The sequence below is a fragment of the Echiichthys vipera genome, assembly GCF_963691815.1.
Source record: "Echiichthys vipera genome assembly, chromosome: 15".
NCBI lineage: Eukaryota > Metazoa > Chordata > Actinopteri > Perciformes > Trachinidae > Echiichthys > Echiichthys vipera.
Genome location: NC_139840.1, coordinates 25,938,167 through 25,963,855, shown reverse-complemented (window position 1 = coordinate 25,963,855; position 25,689 = coordinate 25,938,167). Strand labels below are relative to the sequence as shown.

The 25,689-nt window shown below is 39.7% G+C and overlaps 1 protein-coding gene across 2 annotated transcripts in view; it reads left to right on the top strand.

The window, feature by feature from the left end:
- The window catches only part of LOC310958277 (myosin-7-like), a 28,591-nt gene extending 20,458 nt beyond the window's left edge, over nucleotides 1–8,133 (top strand). For both annotated transcript variants that reach the window (XM_083929138.1, XM_083929137.1), the window contains exons 13-39: nucleotides 206–324; nucleotides 411–560; nucleotides 656–826; nucleotides 912–1,221; nucleotides 1,391–1,461; nucleotides 1,763–1,968; nucleotides 2,074–2,197; nucleotides 2,300–2,436; nucleotides 2,714–2,969; nucleotides 3,053–3,295; nucleotides 3,396–3,572; nucleotides 3,652–3,797; nucleotides 3,885–3,975; nucleotides 4,081–4,470; nucleotides 4,601–4,727; nucleotides 4,804–4,922; nucleotides 5,004–5,200; nucleotides 5,282–5,465; nucleotides 5,542–5,707; nucleotides 5,792–5,916; nucleotides 6,012–6,320; nucleotides 6,413–6,616; nucleotides 6,698–6,994; nucleotides 7,108–7,212; nucleotides 7,290–7,385; nucleotides 7,575–7,709; nucleotides 8,012–8,133. In XM_083929138.1, coding sequence (XP_083785264.1) covers nucleotides 206–324; nucleotides 411–560; nucleotides 656–826; nucleotides 912–1,221; nucleotides 1,391–1,461; nucleotides 1,763–1,968; nucleotides 2,074–2,197; nucleotides 2,300–2,436; nucleotides 2,714–2,969; nucleotides 3,053–3,295; nucleotides 3,396–3,572; nucleotides 3,652–3,797; nucleotides 3,885–3,975; nucleotides 4,081–4,470; nucleotides 4,601–4,727; nucleotides 4,804–4,922; nucleotides 5,004–5,200; nucleotides 5,282–5,465; nucleotides 5,542–5,707; nucleotides 5,792–5,916; nucleotides 6,012–6,320; nucleotides 6,413–6,616; nucleotides 6,698–6,994; nucleotides 7,108–7,212; nucleotides 7,290–7,385; nucleotides 7,575–7,709; nucleotides 8,012–8,032 — 4,676 coding nt within the window. In that variant the 3' untranslated portion in view covers nucleotides 8,033–8,133. The remainder of the gene's footprint in view (nucleotides 1–205; nucleotides 325–410; nucleotides 561–655; nucleotides 827–911; nucleotides 1,222–1,390; nucleotides 1,462–1,762; nucleotides 1,969–2,073; nucleotides 2,198–2,299; nucleotides 2,437–2,713; nucleotides 2,970–3,052; nucleotides 3,296–3,395; nucleotides 3,573–3,651; nucleotides 3,798–3,884; nucleotides 3,976–4,080; nucleotides 4,471–4,600; nucleotides 4,728–4,803; nucleotides 4,923–5,003; nucleotides 5,201–5,281; nucleotides 5,466–5,541; nucleotides 5,708–5,791; nucleotides 5,917–6,011; nucleotides 6,321–6,412; nucleotides 6,617–6,697; nucleotides 6,995–7,107; nucleotides 7,213–7,289; nucleotides 7,386–7,574; nucleotides 7,710–8,011) is intronic.
- The last annotated feature ends 17,556 nt before the right edge of the window (nucleotides 8,134–25,689 follow it).

The following is a 25,689-nucleotide window of genomic DNA, read 5'->3' as shown; positions in this document are numbered from 1 at the left end:
TCACAAATTGGGACTGCATCAAAGAAAAGCACTTTTGACATGTCTGACTATATGGTCCAACCTTGTCATTTTTGACCATGTTTGTCACTGGTCCATACTTTAAGTGTGTCAAAGAACCCTAAAGAGAAAGACAGAGCCAGCACAGTGTCTAGTTGAAGGCAAAAATGTATGCATTTGACACTAATACATATCTTTACTTTCTCAGTTGCTGACAAAATTTCATATCTGATGGGCCTGAACTCTGCCGACCTCATCAAAGGTCTCTGTCACCCAAGAGTCAAAGTAGGAAATGAGTGGGTCACCAAGGGACAGACTGTTGCTCAGGTAATGACTTAAATGAAACCTTTTGACTATAGTTTGATTTAATAGAAAGTTAAGTCTGAAATATATGATTAATTACTTTTCCCAAGGTGAACTATGCTGTTAGTGCACTGTCTAAGTCAGTGTATGAGAAGATGTTCCTGTGGATGGTAGTGAGGATCAACCAATCCCTGGACACCAAGCAGCCTCGTCAGTACTTCATTGGTGTACTGGACATTGCTGGATTTGAGATCTTTGATGTGAGTTTGATAAAAATACATACTGTACATCAAGTAGTCTTTGGTTGAATAAGAAATGATTAACCCTGGTTAAACTGTGGACCATTCAATTACAGTTCAACACCTTTGAGCAGCTGTGCATCAACTTCACCAATGAAAAACTGCAACAGTTTTTCAACCACCACATGTTTGTGCTGGAGCAGGAAGAGTATAAGAAAGAGGGCATTGAATGGACTTTCATAGATTTTGGTATGGACTTGCAGGCCTGTATTGACCTGATTGAAAAGGTGAGACACAGGGATGTTACATGTTCATGAATACAAGTTAATTCTAAAAAAGATGTTAAAACGACTTGTATTTTTACCCCCTCAGCCCATGGGTATCATGTCCATCCTTGAAGAGGAGTGCATGTTCCCCAAAGCCTCTGATACCACCTTTAAGGCTAAGCTCTATGACAACCATCTGGGGAAATCTGCCAACTTCCAGAAGCCAAGAATTGTCAAAGGAAAACCAGAGGCCCATTTCTCCCTGATGCATTATGCAGGAACTGTTGATTATAATATCAACAACTGGCTGGTGAAGAACAAGGATCCCCTAAATGAGACTGTAGTCGGTCTTTATCAGAAATCTAACCTTAAGCTTTTATCTATTCTTTTTGCCGGGTATGCAGGAGCTGATTCAGGTATGTTGACATTTACTGGTTGAAATGAATGTAAAGAAATTCAAATTCACAGTAATTGGTGACAATAATTTACATATTAACATTAACATAACAGATTAAATTATTGTACAGTTTTTGTACAGATTTCTGTCATCTGAATGACATAATTATTTTAATTTATTTGATTTAGCTGAAGGTGGGAAGGGCAAAGGTGCCAAGAAGAAAGGTTCATCCTTTCAAACTGTATCAGCTTTGCACAGGGTAAGATATTTATGTTTTTTCTTTAATTCATATTTTCCAATAGTTGTTATGGGTCTAAGCGAGAAGGAGTGTATTTATGCAAACGTCATATGTAGGAGTAAGGTCTAAGCTTACCAATTCAGAATTATTTTTTTTACCTACTGCATACTTTCCCAACGCTTTGGCGCAATTAACGAGTTCAGATAAGATAACAAATTTAATAACACACATTTAAATTTACAACACAGTTTCTTTATCGTTATTTTCGTCAGACAATGAAAAACATAAAATATATTCAACATTATGTGATAAAAATTTGCAGGAGAACCTGAACAAGCTGATGTCCAACTTGAGGTCTACTCACCCTCACTTTGTTCGCTGCATCATCCCCAATGAGACCAAGACTCCTGGGGCCATGGAGAACCCTCTGGTGATGCACCAACTGCGCTGTAACGGTGTGCTGGAAGGCATCAGGATCTGCAGAAAGGGCTTCCCCAACAGGGTCCTCTATGGAGATTTCAAACAGAGGTTTGTATGTGATGGATAACCCCAAATTTTAGAATCTTTGTGGCATGGTTTAAAATGCATATTCACAACATACTAAAAATTGTATATGTTTGATTTGTTTCAAAGATACCGCATTTTGAACCCTAATGCCATTCCTGAGGGACAGTTTATTGACAACAAGAAAGCTGCTGAGAAATTGTTGGGTTCTCTGGATATTGACCACACTCAGTACAAACTAGGGCACACCAAGGTCAGTTTTACATATAACATATACATATAGCATACTGTATATAACAAATACATTTTGCATAACAGACATGTTATCCTGATTATCTAATCTGCCCCTATAAAGGTGTTTTTCAAAGCTGGACTGCTGGGTCTGCTGGAGGAGATGCGAGATGACCGACTAGCTCTTATCATCACTGGCATCCAAGCCCGGTCAAGAGGCCTTTTGGCTAGAATTGAATTCCAGAAGATTGTTGAACGCAGGTAACTGCTCACAATGTGGCCAGACTCTGTTGGTAAAATCAAGTTAGGTCAGTTTTATTCATATAGCCAAGTATCAAAAATCCCAAAATTGCCTCAAGGGGCTATACAATATCACCTATACTCTATACTATAGTCTATAAACTATAAACATTTTTAAAAACCAGTACCTCAAAGTACACATGCATGCTGACATACATACACTATAACTGAAGTAAATATTGTTAAACGTTTTTTTCTGCTGGAGACAGCTTTAAATGTATTGATCTGTTTTATGTAGGGATGCACTACTTGTGATCCAGTGGAACATCCGTGCCTTCATGGGGGTCAAGAATTGGCCCTGGATGAAGATGTACTTCAAGATTAAACCTCTGCTGAAATCAGCTGAGAATGAGAAGGAGATGGCAAATATGAAAGACGAATTTGCCAAACTAAAAGAGGCTTACGCAAAATCTGAGGCCCGCAGGAAGGAACTTGAAGAAAAAATGGTCACTCTTCTCCAAGAGAAGAACGATCTGCAGCTCCAAGTTCAAGCTGTATGTATAAACTAGGTAGATTTACAAATAATATAAAAACTAAACCAGGTCTTTGTAACTTTTTGCCTTTTCAATAATAACAGGAGCAAGATACTCTGTGTGATGCTGAGGAAAGATGTGAGGGGCTGATTAAAAACAAGATTCAGATGGAGGCAAAAGCCAAAGAGCTGTCTGAGAGACTGGAGGATGAGGAAGAGATGAATGCTGAACTGACAGCTAAGAAGAGGAAGCTGGAGGATGAGTGCTCTGAGCTGAAGAAAGACATTGATGACTTAGAGTTAACGCTGGCTAAAGTGGAGAAAGAGAAGCATGCCACAGAGAACAAGGTACCACAAACACTCAGTTACTGTAAAATGACTATGTGTCCCAAATAACATTTGTGTTGAAGTCCTTGATAAAAAAAATAATCCTCTCCTCTGGCCATAGGTAAAGAACCTGGTCGAGGAGATGGCTGCTTTGGATGAAATCATTGCTAAGTTGACCAAGGAAAAGAAAGCCTTACAGGAAGCTCATCAGCAAACACTGGATGATTTGCAGAGTGAAGAAGACAAAGTCAACACTCTGAGCAAGGCCAAAGCTAAGCTGGAGCAGCAAGTGGATGATGTAAGAATTATCTAAATCCATCATGTAGATTTGCATGTAAAATAACAACTAAATAAAAGTTATTTATCATGTTCCATAGCTGGAAGGATCTCTTGAGCAAGAGAAAAAAGTGCGTATGGACCTCGAGAGAGCAAAGCGGAAGCTTGAGGGAGACCTAAAGTTAGCTCAAGAAAGCATTATGGACCTGGAAAATGACAAGCAGCAACTTGAAGAGAGGCTGAAAAAGTAATATGAAAACTTCAACTGTAAAAACATGAATATATTTTAAACTTTATCCACTGGTACATTTATCAATATTTTTTTCATCCACAGGAAAGATTTTGAAATCAGCCAACTTAATGGCAAAATAGAAGATGAACAAGCGATGAGTGCCCAGCTCCAGAAAAAGCTGAAGGAGTTACAGGTAAAGTGAAATAGACAGAGAGGTAATTTGCTTGTGCTGGGGAATTAGATTTGGCAAATGCCACAATTCATAGCAATTCAAGGCTTAACTCTGATTTTGGTCTAGGCCCGCATTGAGGAACTGGAGGAAGAGCTGGAAGCAGAAAGAGCTGCTCGAGCTAAGGTTGAGAAGCAGAGAGCAGACCTGGCCAGAGAGCTGGAGGAGATCAGTGAGAGGCTGGAGGAGGCTGGTGGAGCAACATCTGTCCAGATTGAGATGAACAAGAAGAGGGAGGCTGAGTTCCAGAAACTCCGCAGAGACCTTGAAGAGGCCACTCTGCAGCATGAAGCCACTGCTGCCACGCTCAGGAAGAAACAAGCTGACAGTGCGGCTGATCTGGGAGAGCAGATTGACAACCTGCAGAGAGTCAAGCAAAAACTGGAGAAGGAGAAGAGTGAGCTCAGACTGGAGCTGGATGACGTGGTCTCCAATATGGAACATATTGTGAAGGCCAAGGTAAATAAGATATGTTTCTTTATTTTATGTTTTTCTACACGTTTGTTGATTAAAAATGTATTATGTTAAACTAAGATAATCTACTTCATAAATAATGAGTTATGTGCCATTGTTAATGCTTCTCTTTCAGAGCAATTTAGAGAAAATGTGCAGGTCTCTGGAGGACCAGATGAATGAATACAAAACTAAGGCAGAAGAGGGACAGCGTTCCATCAATGACTTCACTATGCAGAAAGCAAAGCTTCAAACTGAGAATGGTATGCATTTGATTTCAACAGTGTGTTTTGTTGTGGGTATCACAAAGTACTCATTTTATTCTTTCATCAAAATTAGGTGAACTGATAAGGCGGCTTGAGGAAAAGGATTCCCTGGTGTCTCAACTAACCAGAGGAAAACAGTCCTACACTCAAATAATTGAAGACCTTAAAAGACAACTTGAGGAAGAAATCAAGGTAGCAACCAATTACCAGTGACACCTTGGTTCAGAGTGGTGGTGATACAAAAAGATTCACCAAGATATGCTTTCATTTCAGGCCAAGAATGCGTTGGCCCATGCAGTGCAGTCTGCTCGTCATGACTGTGACCTGCTCAGGGAGCAGTATGAGGAGGAGCAGGAGGCCAAGGCTGAATTGCAGCGCAGTCTCTCCAAGGCTAACTCTGAGGTGGCTCAGTGGAGAACTAAGTACGAAACTGATGCCATCCAGAGAACCGAGGAACTGGAGGAGGCCAAGTTAGTAAAATATTTTTTCACTTCAACAAATCAGTAAAGTTTAAACGCAACTAAACCTGAATAAATTCTATTATAATCCAGAAAGAAGCTGGCTCAGCGCCTGCAGGATGCCGAGGAGGCTGTTGAAGCAGTGAATGCTAAATGTTCATCTCTGGAGAAGACCAAACACAGGCTGCAGAATGAGATTGAAGATCTCATGGTGGATGTGGAGAGGTCTAATGCTGCTGCTGCTGCTCTGGACAAGAAGCAAAGGAACTTTGACAAGGTTGAATTTAAAATACATATGGCATTTTTTGCTCTTTTAGATGAAAATAACTGACATTTAAGCATAAATATTTCAGGTCTTGGCAGAATGGAAACAGAAGTATGAAGAGTCTCAGTGTGAGCTGGAGGGCTCCCAGAAGGAAGCCAGGTCTCTGAGCACTGAGCTCTTCAAACTGAAAAACTCCTATGAAGAATCTCTTGAACATCTGGAAACCATGAAGAGAGAGAATAAGAATCTGCAGGGTAAGGGCAACATCAGCTTACGCCTCTATCGCAGAATTTGTTCGAATGACCAAACCCTTTATAATGTTTCATTTTGTTTCTCAGAGGAAATATCTGACCTCACTGAGCAAATCGGTGAGAGTGGTAAGAGTATCCATGAGCTTGAGAAGATTCGAAAACAGTTGGAACAAGAGAAGTCTGACATACAAACAGCTCTGGAGGAAGCAGAGGTATGTTCAATGTTCTAAAGGTGGACCTTATGAACATATTTTGATACGTTTTAATAGTCATATATTTCATTTTCAATATTGTGTTTTCATGATAGGCCTCACTGGAGCATGAGGAAGGAAAGATTCTCAGAATCCAGCTTGAGTTCAACCAGATTAAGGCTGATATTGAGCGCAAGCTGGCCGAGAAGGATGAAGAGATGGATCAAGCAAAGAGAAACCAACAGCGAATGGTGGATACTCTTCAGAATTCTCTTGAGGCCGAGACTCGCAGCAGGAATGAGGCTCTCCGTTTGAAGAAGAAGATGGAGGGAGACCTCAATGAGATGGAGATCCAGTTAAGCCAGGCCAACAGGCAGGCAGCTGAGGCCCAGAAACAACTGAAGGCTGTCCATGCACATCTGAAGGTATAGAGTTTATTTAAAAAATGTTTTCACTTAATCACTTAACCTAACCTGTTTCACAATAAATGTCACATGTCAATGTCACACTTTTCCAGGACGCTCAGCTCCAGCTTGATGACTCTCTTCGAGCCAATGATGATCTAAAGGAGAACAATGCCATTGTTGAGAGACGCAACAACCTGCTTCAGGCTGAAGTGGAGGAGCTCAGATCTGCTCTGGAGCAAACTGAGAGAGGACGCAAACTCGCTGAGCAAGAGCTGCTTGACGTTTCTGAAAGGGTGCAGCTACTGCACTCACAGGTATGTTGCAGTCATTGCACAGTGACAGAATCATTGTCAATTTACTGAGGAAGTGTAAAATCAAATTTTGCATTCGACCAGAACACGAGTCTGCTAAACCAAAAGAAGAAGCTGGAAGCTGATACATCCCAGCTTCAAACTGAAGTGGAGGAAGCAGTGCAGGAGTGCAGGAACGCTGAGGAAAAGGCCAAGAAGGCCATTACTGATGCTGCCATGATGGCAGAGGAGCTGAAGAAAGAGCAGGACACCAGCGCTCACCTGGAGCGTATGAAGAAGAACATGGAGCAAACCATCAAAGACCTGCAGCACCGTCTGGATGAAGCTGAACAGATCGCCATGAAGGGGGGCAAGAAGCAGATTCAGAAGCTTGAGGCCAGGGTTAGTTTCAATAATTTCAAATTAACAATTTCATTGAACAATGAAGTTTCCTTATAATAAAAAAAGCCTGCACATATATAAACAAAAGAATATTCAAACCATTCCCTCAACAGATCAGAGAACTGGAAAGTGAATTAGAGGTTGAACAAAGAAAGTCCAGCGAGTCCGTCAAGGGAATACGAAAATATGAGAGACGAATCAAAGAGTTGACCTATCAGGCAAGTTTTACATCATTTACAAAAGTGTAATTTCTATTCAAAATCAAAATTATTATGATGTTCCTTTCTGTTGTCAGACCGAAGAGGATCGTAAGAATCTTGCCCGTCTGCAAGATTTGGTCGACAAACTGCAGCTGAAGGTCAAATCCTACAAGAGAGCTACGGAGGAAGCTGTAAGTATTCTTAGTATTTTAGATAAACTTGTATATAAAAAAGCATGAAACCTTTCTAAGGACATATAATCAATAGCCAGTTGTGTCCGGCTGGTTTCTTGCTTTTAAAAGTATGTTTCATTACATACGCCACGTTCTAAATGCAGAAATACATGTCACACTGATGAGGATATGGTTTCTGTTTTACAGGAGGAACAGGCCAACAGTAATCTTACTAAGTATCGTAAGATTACACATGAGCTTGATGAAGCTGAAGAAAGAGCTGACATTGCTGAGTCTCAGGTCAACAAGCTACGTGCCAAGAGTCGTGATGTGGGGTCAAAGGTCAGTAATTGATTGTCAGTTATTTTTATACTTTTTTTGTGTTGGACATATAGGTGTCCGTTTTTAGGACCAATGATGTTTACAGTAAGTGCAGCATTAATGCTGCTAAAATTTTAACGATGTATTAAGATTCTTCTAACGTATACAGGATTACACAGAAAACTCAAAGGTTCTGTTTATGATGTAGGAGAGTGGATCTACAACACTTAAAGGATCCCATTGTGCCATTGCTTCACAAATTCTTAAGAATTTTAAAAATAACCTCTTAAATCATATTGATTTCTTTTCCCCCCTTATTTCAGAAAGGACACGATGAGGAGTGAAGCTCATGGAATGAATACTTGTTTCCGAGGCACCTCTGAATGATGGTGTCTCCCTAAGCATGTCAGTTTTTCAGTAGAATAAAATGTATCTGCATCTCAAACTGTGTTTTGGCTTTTTTTGTAATTTCATCATAAATTAGAACATTGGAACCAAATCTTATATCAAGGACACTAAGTGGTAATCTGTAAGAATTGAGATATGTTGTGGTCGTGGTTGAGTAAGAGAGAGAGTAACTGTGAGTGGATGTGCTCAGAGCAGACAGGCAGGTGTTGCCGATCTTAGCAGAGAAAAAATAAGCAGTAAAGATGTTAACTGGTAATAAGTTTAAAGTGTAGGTTTCAGTTTGTGCATAAATACATTCTTCAGCTCCTTAAGACCCAAGTAAAGTTCCCATGTCTTGCTTCTCGACTGCTGGGTAAAGTGAAGGGGTTAGCATCAACCTCGGAGGCGAATCTGGGTCTGTCTGACGTTCCTGCCTGTTATAGGGAAGGTTTTCGTTGCCACCGTACTCTACGGGGGAATTGTTGGGTCTATGTAAATCATAAATAACTCATATAGTGTGGTCTATACCTACTCTGTAAAGTGTCCCGAGATAACTTTTGTTATGATTTGGCACTATAAATAAAATTGAATTGAATTGAATTGAATTGTTAATTCTGCCGCATGTGTTGGCTTCCCACATAGGAGGGGCTTTGAGTGTGAATTTTAGGGAAAAGACGGATTTGTCAGTTTTTGGCATACCTTGATATAATCTCAGTCTGAAGACACAGAATTAAACTCTCTCAGCACATGAAACACATGATCGTATTGGTAATACATGACATGAGCATCTCATTGTACAGATCAGGTTTCCCTGAAAACAAAAAAGACATGCATGCATGACCAGATATGTAACAATGTGAAGATAAAACTGTATGAACTGGTGAAGGACTGTGAAAACAGAAGAAAACCAAACTGTTTGACTCCCCCCTGATGGGGGGTGGGGGGTGGGGGGTTGGGGGGACGGACGACTACAATGCTGCAGTAGGGTAAAAAGCAAAACCACCACTAGAGTCCTGCTGGAATTTGATTACAAAGCATGATTTCATTGGATGCTGGGCAACGGATGGGCCTTTACCCATAATTACATTTATGGACCCAACAGCCTGCAGATCATAACTGCAGATCATAGTGATAAGGGTTACACAGGTTTAAATCGATTTGTAACAAACAGTATTGTGCTAAACAGGAAAATCTATGTGATCTGGCTGTTTATCAATATAGAGAGGAATTACAGCCACGGCATAGTTCTTGTTATAATTATGACAGACACATAGATCAGTCATACATAATTGTCCAATTTTTACCTATTACGATCATGCCATGGACACATCAGACACTGTTTGCAATAGTAGCAGTACTTCTCGGATGGGCTCACCTGTAATACCGAGGTACTCTTGCAGAGGGTGTCTCATTCCTAAGGTGTGTGTAGTTTCACAATAAAAGCCTGTGGTTTTTCAGAAAGTAAAACAAGAATTGTTCGAGAAATCGTGAAAAAAGCCACTTCTGCTGTTTTTCAGGTTAGTGTAATTTCAAACGTGACATTACAGAATTCATTGACATTTCTACATACAAGCAAATTATCCAAATGCATTACAATAAACTTATAAGTTTATCAGCTATAATTAAGCTCACTATGGGATAAGTTTAGTACTATAGCAGACATACTACTTTAGACAGTATTAATCACTCCATGCTAAGTCATTTGTCAATATTATACATATTACGAAAAGATTTCATAAAAATGTAATATTTAATTTGAATAAATGGCAGTTTTTGCATATATCACCTAAAACATTCAGATAATGCAGAATGCACTATTTCTCAAAATTCCTTAAAATATAACGCAATTCAAAACTTACCTTTTCATCCTGTGTTTTCCTGCGAGATACAATATTCAATCTTCATCTGCAGAAAAAACTTTTAATCTATAGTCTTGTCCAGATCTGAGCACAAATGCACCAACCAATAACTTCACTGTCTGAATGGTGAAGGGTAAGATGAGGGAAGGACACATGGAGGCAGGGCCCAATACTCAACACCTCCTCAAGTGACCCTGAGTACATAACAAGCATTCTAACAATAGCAACCTCATCTGAAGCCACAGTTGGCTCACATGTCAAACTTAAGAGGGACAAGGTGCCTTGTGTGTACATGTGATTTACAGAAGTCAGAGATACAAGGACTGTGGACAGCTGAGAATTGGACCTTTGATGGAGGACGGAGTGCTCCACTAACGCCTGGAATAGATAAGAGCTAAGTTAAAGAGTTCAGAATCTGGAATGAAGGCGAACATATTGTCCACATTAGGTATGTCCACTGTGTGGATGACTTAACTTCCTGTTGTTACCTGGGCTAAGCAAGGTTCACTGATAAGGTGTAGGTATATCAGGACATGGCGACTGAATGACAATGACATTTTTTGGAACGTTTATCATGGATGTAATTCATTTCCATTAGACACTTTCAGTACAGTACCTTAAGAACTGTACATAAGTAATACGTACATGTACCTAAACGCTGAACTTACTCATCACGTTTTACAGTGTAATAATAATGAGAACATTGAGTCTGATGACATTATTGTCTTTCTTTAAAGTCTCAAACCTACCAAACCTCTGTGTTCTTGTCTACAGTCAGAAGTCTTGTTGATATTTATATAGTTACAAGTGACTCAATTGAAATAATGTCTACAGTGAAACCTCGGTTCACTGTAGACACTATAACTAACTAACTAACTAACTAACTAACTAACAAACTAACTAACTAACTAAAAAATAGAACTAAGGCGTCCTTACAACAAATAGAGCTTGGAGAATGACCCAGTGGATGATTTATTCCCCTTTCCGCGGCAAGCAACGTATCAAACAGTAGTTTTTCATTACTCATACCTGAAACTAGGAATGGCGTGCATGCTTAGGACACTGTCAGTCGGTAAGAGCCACATCAAACACTAGTGTGTTGTTTTTAGTTTTTACATTTCTTCACTGAATGTTTGGACATTAGAAGCTGTAGACAGCCATGAGCTGAGAAACGAGCTGAAACAAGGTTTCATTCCTCACTGCTCCATCCATGTCTCACCGTATTTCCTCTTCACCGACAATGCCAAGGAACGTCTGCACCAACAGCATACTGCAGTGTTTCTAGCTCCTACCTTTAGCGTCTGATCAGATATAAATATCTACATTTTGCTAACATACCTGATATATTCTAACACATTGAAACTGTAGTGAAAGTGCTGTTATTAGTACTCGTTTGGTGGATCACCATTCTGTCCTAAAGACAACCTACAGTACATCGTTCTTTTTACCACATCTATTCTGTCCAAACAACTACTTAAAGAACTTGTCTGCTGCCTATAAGTTACAACAACAGATGGACTGGGAGGACCAGAAAATAAATAACGAAGCCCTGAAAAGTCTCAATTGTTAATCTTAGCGTGTAACAAATTTAGGGCAACGTGATTTTAAAATGCTTTTCAGCCCTCTGTGGAAGGTCTGCCTTGTATTATACTGTATTGGTACTATAGCTCCATCTGAAACTATAATCTTGCGTTCTTTTGTACAGAAGCATTCATTCAGGTGCCAATTAGTATGCAGGGTGTGTAAGTACGTTTCTTTTGAGAGCGTGCCAGTATACAGTCAGTACTGTACCACATCTAAAAAAATGATCTGAGAATTGGATGCTGCCGCAATTATCTTGATGTGATTATTGTTCCATTTTTTTTTCTACGAGATAGAATTAGTGTTTGAATATGAGTCTGTTAGCCTGACGTCTGTTGTCTCAGAGTGCTAACAAACACATGTTCTTTCCCTTGAAGTCCCAGGTAAAATACTACACTGCAGAAGAATCAGGGATCAGAATTAGGATGTTAGTGTGTCATTGTTGAAACGTACACAGAAACTGAACAGTATTGTACAACTGTGGGCATTAGAGTGCAACTCAGGCCACATATTTCTGACCCGCGTCCAAGGAAGTAGTAGCCCAACCTCAACCCGACGCTATTTCTGTCCAAATGTCTGTCTGGGGACGCTGCTGAAGCTCTGTAACAGCTGCCACTATATTTCCACTTAAAATGACTTGAAGCACCAGGAAAAGCAGGCCGAACCTGACCTGACCATAATTTTTACATGTTTGTTTAGGCACGGGTAACATGCATTGATGTGATTAATTCACATGTTTCGAGGTTGGAAATAAAGTGTATGGGGTGTGAATTTAGTTTGGTGGTACACTTTAAAGCCGGTTGGTGAAAAGAATTTAATGGACGTATACTTACAGAGTCTGGGGCTCCATTAACTCCACTTCTTCAGCTGTGCCTCTCTGTGGCAGAAGTGGGAAAGGTCCCTGTCCATGGTGCTGACCTTCCTCCCAGTTCACCCTTCCTTCCCGGTGACTGCAAGAAAACCACAAAAACAATACTAGATACAATGTCTTACCCTTCATAAAAAAAAAACAAGGATCAATTTCAATTTAGCTTAATCAGACCCAGAAAAACCACCTCAGGATCTCAGATGAGAAAGTGTGGGTGGGTGTCTCACAGTAGAACAAACAAATGTGAATGAGCACAGATATTTCATTTTAAAATAATAGTCTTAACAGGTTGTAACTGGAATAAGATCACAATTTTCACTGGACTAAAAGCTAGAATAACTAACATCAAAATACACAATAGTTTTGCCATGGAAGATACATCGTCTCTCAAGGACGTCTGAAAAGGTTTCATGTCAAACTCGTATATTATTTTATTTTATATTAAGTCAATAAGGCTTATGGTTTGAGTCCTGATTTACAGTAGGTTATATTGTTGTTCCCTGTTTCAGATGGCTGCACAGTAAATGATTGGCTGTCTTCTGCTTAATCACCTGTTGCTGCTCCTCTCCATGTAAACACTGCAGTCCTCTGCTGTGCGTCATCAGCTGACCCGAAGCTGTCCACTAACTCATCAGTGTCGGTGAAAGCAGCTATCAGGAATTTCACAGGTTATCTTTGTGCTCAAGGATACAACGCTGTGCCAGAAGGCAAGGACAAGGGGAGAAGCAAGGGTACCCATTTCAGACATGGTGGTATAGTCCTCATATCACAACTTAGAAACAGGCCATTCTGCATAATGACCATTTCAAGATTCCAGACTTTTCCAGACTTCTCTGATGATTTTTCAGTCAATATTAAACATCTGAATACCAATTTAGATGAGTATTATGTAAATAAATGGTTATAAATCCAACTTTTAACATGTATGTTAAATTCTGACTATGTATGTCATTATGTGGCCAAGTACAAGACAAATTTTGTTGTTCATATAAGTGAATGAACTCCAAAAGACATTAATCTTATTCAAGCTAAATGCTAAAAGAGTGCAATTGTGTGCTTGTAACATTAGACAGTAACAGTAGGAATGAACAAATTACCAGGAACCACGAAAACAAACACAAGTCTGTGCTTCATTGGCTTTAGATGGAGTACTTAATAAATAAAATATTGATAAACAACAATAAATCATAAATGTAGACGACACCGACACCATTCTGCAGCTAGCTTGATTAGTTTCACGTCATTTTCAGGTCGGCTGTGTTGCTTTGTGTTAGTAAACTCGCTTTGGTTTGTATATATTCATATATTTTATTTTGGAAAGTGAGATAATAGTCTGGAAACAACACAAACATTTTCCCTTTTTTCATATATTATCCAAATCTGTAAGTTATTTACATTAAGCAAATACTTTTCCATACTACGCAGGAAGTAGTTAACTGACTTTAACGCTAATGTCAGTTGTTTCCCCTAAAACTAAATGTTTAACCAAAAAAAACTCACCAAATGTTGTCTCCGGACTCTGCTGTTTATATTAAAATGTGTTATATACCCGTGTGAAGTACAAGCAGGTGCCTGTCGCTTTATATTTTAATGCAATACCGTCAATGTATTGCTAAATAAACAGACGTTCGCGGTCTCTAACGTATAGCAATCTAGCTAGCAGCCTCGGGCCCGTTTCACAAAGCAGGTTTAGTGAAAACTCTGAGTCTGTTAACCCTGAAATGATGGAAACTCCGAGTTTTCCGTTTCGCAAAGGGAGGTAACTCAAACCAGAGAAAGAGGGGTAACTCTAGCCTGTTTCACAAAGAGAGGTAACTTAAACTCTCGGTCAGTTACCATGGTAACATGGTCGGGACCAGGTTTTTCTCATCAAACCTCGAGTTTCTCTCTGTCTCCGCCCTCTTTCAGCCACGTTTTGGCGTAGTATAGTTCTGTCGTCTGTTTTTTCAGAAAATCATTGCAAAAATCAGACATTAGAAGTTATATTAGGGGGTGACTATTTCACTACCATGGCATGTCCTTTTGATAATGATCCCGTGGATGAAGGTGACGCATTACTGCACAGAGAATTAAATATTCGTCGGGAGATGATTATCAGACGTCCTTAATAAACTGCAGCCATAATTACAAAATTAATTAAATAGATCTTTTGAGCAAGTTGAATGTATTTGACTCAGCTTTTCCTAAATATAATCCCAGCTTTTCTTGCAATTCATAGGTTCAGAAGTGTGTGCTTTTAATTGGGTTACCGGTATATAAACTACTCCTATAGGTGGAAACAACAGCCTTCTGATCCAGAATATCATCTATAATGCGAGGGGGTGCATTTCACGGCAGGGGTGCTGAATACGGCACAACACCATTTCACGTCACAGTCCATCTCATCCGTCCTTACATTTCCAACATTAACAACCAGTAATGCTCTTATATCCCAGCAGATATTGTGTGTTGCGCTGCGTTTTTTTGCAAATGGGAGTTTTTTATACAACATTTAAAACAGCCACTTACGGTAATATTTACTTTATAATGTAAAACATGCTCAAAATGAGGCGTCACCATGAGATTGTGCCGATGTTTTACCTGTTTGAACAATGTTTTTATGTTTCATCTTAAGCTGCTGCCAAGTGCGCTTCTCCCCCGTGTGAAGCACCTAAATTAAATTAAATTAATAGGCTCCCACTCAAGCAGTTCCCCCTGTGATATTATTGTGATTGCAAAGGACTACATTTAAACTTACGCACTGACCCGAGCAGAAATGTTCTCCCCCACCGTCTCCCTCTCTTTTGCTGCTGCAGCGGTGTTACACTTACGGTGAAAAACCTGCTCAAACTCTCCGTATGAGCGCATTAATATTTACAGTTGCAGTTGTAGCGTAGCCCTCCGCTTCCCCGTTGCCATGGTGCCTCGTCGAATCAGGGCTCCATTGATGCTGTCTTTTTTTACTTGTGGTGCACGCGCTTAACTCCAGGGGCCTGTTTCACAAAGCAGGTTTAGTGAAAACTCTGAGTCTGTTAACCCTGAAATGAGGGAAACTCTGAGTTTTCCGTTTCACAAAGGGAGGTAACTCAAACCAGAGAAAGAGGGGTAACTCTAGCCTGTTTCACAAAGAGAGGTAACTTAACCTCTCGGTCAGTTACCATGGTAACATGCTCTCTGAAACTAACCTGGTCGGGACCAGGTTTTTCTCAGAAAACCTTGAGTTTCTCTCAGTCTCCGCCCTCTTTCAGCCACACACGGTGTTTGATTTCCTCATTCATTCAGTCAGCACGCGAGTTTTGGCGTAGTATAGTTCCGTCTGTTTTTTCAGAAAATCATTGCAAAAATCAGACATTAGAAGTTATATTAGGTGACAACTATTTCACTACCATGGCGTGTCCTTTTGATAACGATCCCGTGGATGAAGGTGACGCATTACTGCGCAGAGAATTAAATATTCGTCGGGAGATGATTATCAGACCGCGCATAGACGTCCTTAATATACTGCAGCCATAATTACAAAATGAATGAAATGGATCTTTTGAGCAAGTTGAATGTATTTGACTTAGCGTTTCCTAAATATAATCCCAGCTTTTCTTGCAATTCATAGGTTCAAAAGTGTGTGCTTTTAGTTGGGTTACCGGTATATAAACTACTCCTATACAGCCTTCTGATCCAGAATATCACCTATAATGCGAGGGGGTCTATTTCACGGCAGGGGCTGAATACGACACAACACCGTTTCATGTCACAGTCCATCTCATCCCTCCTTACATTTCCAACATTAACAACCAGTAATGCTCTTATATCACAGCAGATATTGTGTGTTGCGCTGCGTTTTTTTGCTTACGGTAATATTTACTTTACCATGTAAAGCATGCTCAAAATGAGGCGTCACCATGAGATTGTGCCGATGTTTTACCTGTTTGAATACCTGTATGTTTTTATGTTTCATCTTAAGTTGCTGCAAAGTGCGCTTCTCCCCCGCGGGGTTGCACTTAAATTAAATAAATTAATAGGCTCCCACTCAAGCAGTTTCCCCTGTGATATTACTGTGATTGCAACAGGACTACATTTAAACTTATGCACTGACCCGAGCAGCAATGTTCTCCCGCACGTCTCCCTCTCTTTTGCTGCTGCAGCGGTGTAAACCTGCTCAAACTCACCGTATGAGCGCATTAATATTTCCAATTCCAGTGGTAGCGTACCTCCGCTTCCCCGTTGCCATGGTGACTCGTCGAATCAGGGCTCCATTGATGCTGTCTTTTTTTACTTGTGGTGCACGCGCTTAACTCCAGGTCAAACTACTCTGAGTTGATCAACCTAACGCAAATCTGCTGTTCTGGAACCGAAAACTCAGAGTTTCCTATCTCAGAGTAGATCAACTCAGAGTTCAGGGTTAAACTCAGAGTTTTTTTAACCTGCTTTGTGAAACGGACCCCAGGTCAAACTATTCTGAGTTGTTCAAACCAACGCAATTCTGCTGCTCTGGTACCGAAAACTCAGAGTTTCCTATCTCAGAGTAGATCAACTCAGAGTTCAGGGTTAGACTCAGAGTTTGTTGAACCTGCTTTGTGAAACGGACCCCTGAACTCTCGCATATTTTACTACTATTTAACGGTTTTTCGTACATTCAAACGGTTAAAATGGTGGCACAAAAACAACACAAACAACAACAAACTTGTGTACAAAAACAACACTAACAACAACAAACTCATGTACAAAAACACAAACAATAACAAACTTGTGTACAAAAACAACACAAACAACAACAAACTCATGTACAAAAACACAAACAACACCAAACTCATGTACAAAAAGAACACAAACAACAACAAACTCATGTACAAAAACACAAACAACACCAAACTCATGTACACAAACACAAACAACAACAAACTCATGTACAAAAACAACACAAACAACAACAAACTCATGTACAAAAACACAAACAACAACAACTCATGTTCAAAAACACAAACAACAACAAACTCATGTACAAAAACACAAACAACACAATCATGTACAAAAATAACACAAACAACACCAAACTCATGTACAAAAAGAACACAAACAACAACAAACTCATGTACAAAAACACAAACAACAACAAACTCATGTACAAAAACACAAACAACACCAAACTCATGTACAAAAACAACACAAACAACACCAAACTCATGTACAAAAAGAACACAAACAACAACAAACTCATGTACTAAAACACAAACAACAACAAACTCATGTACAAAAACACAAACAACAACAAACTTATGTACAGGACATTAGTACAATAATACAAAGTCATAAACACATACAAGGATTTACCTAATTTGTTATAAAATTACAAGATATGCATAAATTAATCCTTTTGGGGGTTTTTTGGGAGTAGAAGTATAAAGCAGCAAAATACTGTACTTAAGTAGGTGTACTTAGTTACTTTCCACCACTGCTATTATCCAATTAAAGAGCAGTTTAACACCTGCAGTTCCATTTTCACAGTGGCCCTAAGACACAGACCTGTCACCAAGCAAAGAAGCCAGTGCCATCTTCTGTGCTGTTGTGTGCTGGGGCAGCAGACTGAGGGCAGCAGACGCCAAGAGGATCAGTAAGATCATCAGGAAGGCTGGATCCGTCCTGGGGGTCCAGCTGGACTCTTTGGTGGCGGTGTCTGAGAGGAGGATGCCGTCTAAACTGCACAGCATCCTGGACAACAACTCTCACCCTCTCCACCATCTGCTGACCTCCAGCAGAAGCACCTTCAGCCACAGACTCATCCTCCCCCGGTGCAACACTGAAAGCCGGAGGAAGTCTTTTCTTCAAACTGTATAATTCATCTCCCCCTGGTCAGGTAAGGAACAGTGGAGACACTATGTCCTGAGAAAATGTCACTTTATATCACCACTTCATCACTTGATATCACTTTATATCATCACTGCATCACTTTATATCATGTTATATCATCACTGCATCACTTTATATCATCACTGCATCGCTTTATATCATTTTATATCATCACTGCATCACTTTATATCATCACTGCATCGCTTTATATCATGTTATATCATCACTGCATCACTTTATATCATCACTGCATCACTTTATATCATGTTATATCATCACTGCATCACTTTATATCATCACTGCATCGCTTTATATCATTTTATATCATCACTGCATCACTTTATTTCATTTTATATCATCACTGCATCACTTTATATCATCACTACATCACTTTATATCATCACTATATCACTTTATTTCATTTTATATCATCACTGCATCACTTTATATCATCACTATATCACTTTATTTCACTTTATATCATCACTGCATCACTTCATATCATGTTATATCATCACTGCATCACTTTATATCATCACTGCATCGCTTTATATCATTTTATATCATCACTGCATCGCTTTATATCATTTTATATCATCACTGCATCACTTTATATAATCTCTGCATCACTTTATATCATCACTATATCACTTTATTTCATTTTATATCATCACTGCATCACTTTATATCATTTTATATCATCACTGCATCACTTTATATCACTTGGGTGGCAGTAGCTCAGTCCATAGGTAACTTGGCTGGGAACCGGAGGGTTGCTGGTTCGAGTCCCTGTGTGGACCATGAATGGAGTGTGGACTGGTGGCGGGAGAGGTGCCAGTTCATCTCCTGGGTACTGCTGACTTGCTGTTGAGCAAGGCACCGAACCCCCAACTGCTTGGGGCGCCGGTCCACTGGCAGCCCCCTCGCTCTAACATCTCTCCATTAGCTGCATGTATATAGGTCCTGTCTGTGCATGTGTGTGTATTTCGGGCCTGTGTGTGTAAAATTGAATTTCCCCATTGCGGCACAAATAAAGGAATTCTTCTTCATATCATCTCTGCATCACTTTATTGAGTTGTACTGTAACTTAGTTCAGTAAGAAACGCTGCTACACTTTAACACTGTTATCACTGCACGCTGCGTATTGTTGTATATTGTATAAACCTGCGTTTAACCACAATGTCTGTTGCACTCTGTCACATTTAGTTAATTGTTTTTATTTATCTGACGTTAGCTTTATTTTGATTTGATTTATGTTTATATGCTTGTTGTTACTCTGACCCTTTCCCATCTTTGTATGGACACTCTCGGGATAAATAAAGCTTCTTGAATCTTGAAAACTACTATACCTTAAAAGTCATACAAAACTTATATATATAGATGGGTTACCTGCTGATTATGGTGTAGTACTGGTTTATAAATGTCAACCACAGTATTAGATAAAGATGAATACATGTCACTACATTAGTAAAATGAATGTAGAAGAAAAGACACACTTGGACACCCGGATCTTTTGCTCATCTTTTTATTTCATGATTAATATTCACATCACTGGTTAACAATGAATCACAATGAACATCTCTTTCATACCAAATATTCAGAATTGAAGGGGGGAGATGAGCTCTATCTAACAGGACAGATGCCTCTATAACAACCAGCAGTTTGTTTGTTTGTTTGTTGTCTTCTGCATGCTCTTGCTATGGTGTTGTGCCCAATACAGAATAAAACAGCACACACACACACACACTACAGTGGATCCACTCCACGGTACTGAAAAGTAGATTATTTTGACCGTGACGGCAGATTTGAACATGTAGCTAACACCAAAAACAAAACCAATGCATTATTTATCATGTACAAATCAGTACAGACTTCTATTTTTGTGCTCTCCTTAATAAACAAACGTAAAGTATTAGTGGTAAAGTAGAGAAAAGCTACTTTTCAGTACAGTGAGGGTTCTGTAGGCGGGAGACACAGCAACGGGCTCCAGGTGCATATCTACCAACACTCCCTTTTATTCCTAATAAAACATTTTCCCAGGCAATTATCTCTCTCAGGAGGACATTTCAAGTTCAAACTTACTGTATGTCTGAGCTCAGCATTCATTGATTTATCCTACGCTTTTTAATCGTCCAAATTCTTCTCTTATTTTCAGCTTTTTGTTGGATAATTTGGTGCGACATCCCTTTGATTCAGCCCCGTGTTGGTAGGTATGTCAAGGTGTTTATAGAAGAGCTGTCTAATACAGAACGTTACATTCTACCACATGCCATAAGACTAAGTTTTGTTAGTCTAACGGGAGGGGGGAAGTGGCGGTAAAGGTGAGAGAAAGGGCTGATCAGTGTGTGTCAGGTGTTACAGTTGTGCGTTTCAAACCGGTCACCTTGCTTCTTTATGTTTTTATGACCTAATCGTGAAAAGTGTTGTTCTGTTACAGTTTTTTTTCACCCCGTCTGTAACGCTCGTTGTGTCGTACATTGGATCACACCGTACACGACACACACACTGGCTCCCCTTCCTGCACGTCAAAATTTGGTAAATAAGTGTTTCCACGTGATCTATCTTCCAAAAACAGAACAGAGACGAAGCTCATACATGTATTCATAATCTTGCATCTTTAATACATTTTTAAAAACATTCTTGAAACTTCAGCAGCCCTTTTCTTTGCGGGGAAAAAAGGCAGAAAGAAAAAGTACACTTTTCCTTTTTCTTACACTTTCAAACGTTTAATAACACCATTTACGGTAACGGGTTTATGAACGTGAAAGCTCACCTGTCAACATCCACAAACACCCTGTTTGGAGGTAAATTTTTTTGTGTTTTTTTTCTCAATAATTTTTATTTATTTGAGTTAATTCTGGAGTGATAAAAACATGGTGGAAACTATATACAAGGGACAGAGTGAGATACTAGAGGAAGGGTAGTGTTCAAGCGCTATAACCGGGGAGTCAAACGGACATCAGAGTGAATCTGGGTATTACCTTATGTCCAAGCTGCAGAGTTATCATGTAGTCCACAAATACTGGTTACTACCATAGATAGTGTATAAAACTACAAAGTACTAAATGCATCAATCTAGTCTTTAACCTGACCCTGATATTGATTAAACCTTAACTTTAATGGAACCATAATTACCTTTATTGTAGAGCTTTACGTGCTGTTGCTATAGCATACAGTATGTAAAGTAGAAACTGACCCATGCTAGATTTTTTGAGGCAGTTAGCACTATTTATTTTCAAAAAAATTGATTCAATTGATATTTATCAAGTAAACTAGTGGATGTACTGCTTCTAAAAGACCTCAAACACATCGTCATTTATGTACAGCTATTTGTCGATACTCATCAACCGCAAGATACCCGCTGATACCAAACAAAATACCCGCTTTTAGCTAATAGCGCCCCCCAAATCGACCAGATTCTTATTTAAAGTCACAATAAATCTTCAAAATCATCAAATATCAAAGATACATTGTCATCCTAAACTGAGCAAACTTGGTACGTAGCGGAACCAGCCAAATTTTCCCCTTTCCTGTTAGCTAATGTTAGCGAAACATTAACTAACACATAGCTAGCCTATATCAAGAAGAGTTAGCCTCGATCTTTTCTGAAAAGCGCTAACTCATGAAATCTTAAAAATATGTCAGCAACCAACCTACTTCTCCTTCTCTAACGTTAGCACAGAAATATGGAGAAACCTGGCTAACGTTGGTGATGTGACATTAAGCTAACTCCCTTTTACATAGCAATATATACAACCGGGGGGTCATCCCTACATTCCCTGGTCACATAAGCCTCTGCCTTCGCGGATTTAACTCGGCTTTTTCTTAGGTGAGGGGTTACGGTTAGGGTTAGGGGGTAGTGTTAGGGTCTACATAGGCCTATTTGCCGGTGAATTCGGCATTGATTGTGGCAAAAAATAACTGACCGGGGAACACAGGACCGCAGGAACCGAGGTTCTGCTGGGTACCACGCTTGTCACTGTTTTACAGACCTAACAACAGTGCTGCTGCGATTTTTTTGGCAGTTATTTTTAATGGTGGACCGGGTCTATGCCATGCTAACTTCTTCAGTTAGGACAGTTCTGTAGCGGCTAAATTCCCGTCCTCAGATAAGACAGGAATTGTTACCATGCAAAGTGCAGCATTTTGAACATTATGTGCGTTTTACAAGTTTGGATGCTTCTCTTTAAAACTTACTAAAAATGCATGTTATCGCTGCTTCAGGATAACAACAATAACTTACAATTACTTAACATGCTGTATGCTTAATGCGTGACAATTAATCCAAGACAAAGCAGAGGTAGCTCTGATGCTAGTCCTCTCAGAACATATCAAATAAAGCTCCTCAAAGTTCACTATGGTCCTTTGACTGACTTAGGAAATGTGTTTTTGCAGCTTGGTCATAAAGTAAGAACCAGTGAATGTTGACAGGAACAACATGAGGGCAGACTGGAGAGTTGAGTGTTAAACCATCAGAGCCAATAGCACAACACCGACGACCAAAAGCTAAAATCCACTAAGCTAACCAAGATAAAGGGGTCCCAATGTGTCATTCGAGATACACAAACATCAGGTCATCCTCTCATACGGGAACATACTTTTACACTGTTCCAACACACGTTAAGACTATAACTCATTCCTGTTATAAGCACAAACCACCGTCTACATCCATCAAAGTGCTTTCAACCCTTTTTGTTCTTCTATTCCCGAAGACAGATTCACATTATCTACTCTCACATATGATCCACACATGTCATGTTTTTTTTTACTTTTTAGGCATCTCATGGGAGTGATTTAGGAGGGAACAGTACGATATGAACTATGCTTTTAAGTTGCCTGTAGTCTTTATTGTCGACTCTTTGATTATCATAACTTTATCTAACTACCAACACTGTTTTTGCTCCCAATAAAAGCACACATGTAAAGTTACACGGCTGACATTGTTTTACCAAGATACTTATATATCACTTCAGTGCATCAAGAGATGAACAAGCATGTGTTCAAAGTGCCCGAGCGTGAGACTTTGAGATTTTAAAGGGGAGCTGTACATTATTAATATGATTTTGATAGCGTTTAGTGTTCCGGGTACAATAATATAGTGTGGCCATAACTGGACTGAAGCTTCTCTAATAGTGATGAGAGGTTTCAGAGTCTCAGAGCCAGACTATCAGTGTTCTAGAGGCTAAGCAGCGCTCTCTACAGGATGGACGCAGTAGTAACACGTCACACATCTGACAACTACGGCAACACCCCACAAAATGCACAATGCATAGAGTTACAGTGAGTAGATTACAGTGGGTTTTCTCCATTAAAGATGGCTGCTACTCGTTTCTCTGCTGTGACATATAACAAACAAATGGGTTTTGCTCGGTAAATCAAAGTCACATCACAGTGTTACAGTGTTGTTTTTAGTAGAATCCAAAATGCATTTAGCTGAATTTAAGTTATTTTCCTACAATAATGCAAACAGACCCCATTACGAAACATTTAACAAGTTCGAAAAATGGTAAACACTTTATACTAAGGTCCTTTTAATGTTAGTTAGTGGGCAATAATGGCCTGAGAAGTATTTACATGACGCTTATTAACTTTATTATGTGTTTATTTAAATAGAAAACACTTATAAGCACTTGTGAGAAACACATTATTTTACATTAATAAGCAGTTAACTACTAAATGTTCATAATTCTTATAATTCTTATCGTACTTGATAGCCCCAAAAGCAGAATTAACTGTTAATAAGTGCGTAGTTAACAGTAAATAAATGCACAATAATGTGTTTTGTGTAAATGCTTATAATCTAACAATAAACGTCTGTGAGTGTAACACTTTTATTATCTTATTAACACATAATAATGTTAATAAGCATATTATAAGGCCTTATAATGCCCTTAGTGTTTTTAATTAACACTTTTAAAAGGACTTTAATATAAAGTTACCAGAAAAACTCATGTTCTACCATGGATTTTGATTTTCTTTATGACTGCGTGTGCTGCGACACCACCGGATGGTCCCACTGAAGCATCTGCAGGCCGCTCTCGGTTCCTGCCTTGCTGAAATACTGTTGCATTCATGGCCTTTTGAAACTGGGCAGTTCCTGCTGTCCAGTGAGATAAGATAATTTATAATCTTTCTTTCTTTTTTTTTTAACCTTTGAGAATTTTTTATATTTTTCTGCATATCCAGTGATATCCTACTATACAAAACAAAAACGCATTTAAAAAGCTATTTACGTCCATCTATTTACACTAAAAACGTGGAGTAAAATATAAGTTAGAGACACGGGATAACTAGAAACCTACGGTGCAGTTCGCTCTGCTAGACTCTTCTCTAGTGAACGGATGAGTCGCAAAGAAAATGCCAACTTCAGATTTGCCATGGATAAAACATTATTCCCTTTAAACGACGCTTCCTCCTGCGATCTCTCTTAACAACCCGCTTTAACTCTGTGGCCGTTCTCTGTCTCCGTCACGTAACGGGAGGCGTTCCCGACTCTGATCGCCGTATTGCTGTCGGAACCAAACGACAGGGTGAGGAAACAGACGAGAAGGAGGCCGGGTGAAGATGAAAATGTCAGACAATGACGGGAACAACACACCGACACAGCTCATAGACCACCAAAATACAATAAAGAGTCAATTTCATTCACAAACAAATGCTTCTATGAAAAGCATACCGCTTTTATTTTAGGGTGCTTATTGTGTGTTTGTGTTTGTTATGCTATACGTGTTGAATTCTGTGTGCGCGTGTGTGCATGCACACCAACAAGCATGTGTGTGCTTCGCTGTGTGCACCTTTGCCCGTGTCTCAGTGTGTTTGTGTGCGAATAAAAGTTAGCGGGTGTCACAGAGAGGATTCGAAAACGCACCAGGTAGTGGGAGGACTCTTCGCACGACCAGGAAATATCACGTGCGCGAGAGAAAGAAGCCGCCGTCTGTGTGTCTGTCTCTAAAAAGCCGCAGCTCAGGGTGACAGTCCCTCACGGGAGAGGCTACGGGGGTGCGACTTGGATGGACGTGGGGAGGTTTGTGAGTTAAAGGGCAGGAACACGGGGATACATGAGACAGAAGTAGTCTTACTGAGAAGGTGAAGAAACGTGATGCCATGCGAAGGGTCGGAAGTATCAGCACGTGAGCTTATTTAGATATAAAAGTTAAGGATTTTTAAGTCTTACACTGAAACGGTCTTTTGCTTAAGGTGCTTTTTTTTTTTTTTTGGTACATTTTTTAAAATACTTTCATCAAACAACACTTTGAACACGGCCGCATTCCCGAAACATCCGCGGCCGCATTCCCGAAACATCCGCGGTAGTTTGTGGATGCAGGAGCGGGACCGACGGGTTCAGCTTCAACAGTTATTGCCATGTTCCCATCACTCGACTTCAGCCCTGATTTTCACCGCTGGTTGCTCGCAGACTAACTCCAGATATCTAGAAGCTAAATACATGGAGCTGTCGGGGGGACTCCGAGAGCCAATGGGAGCGAAA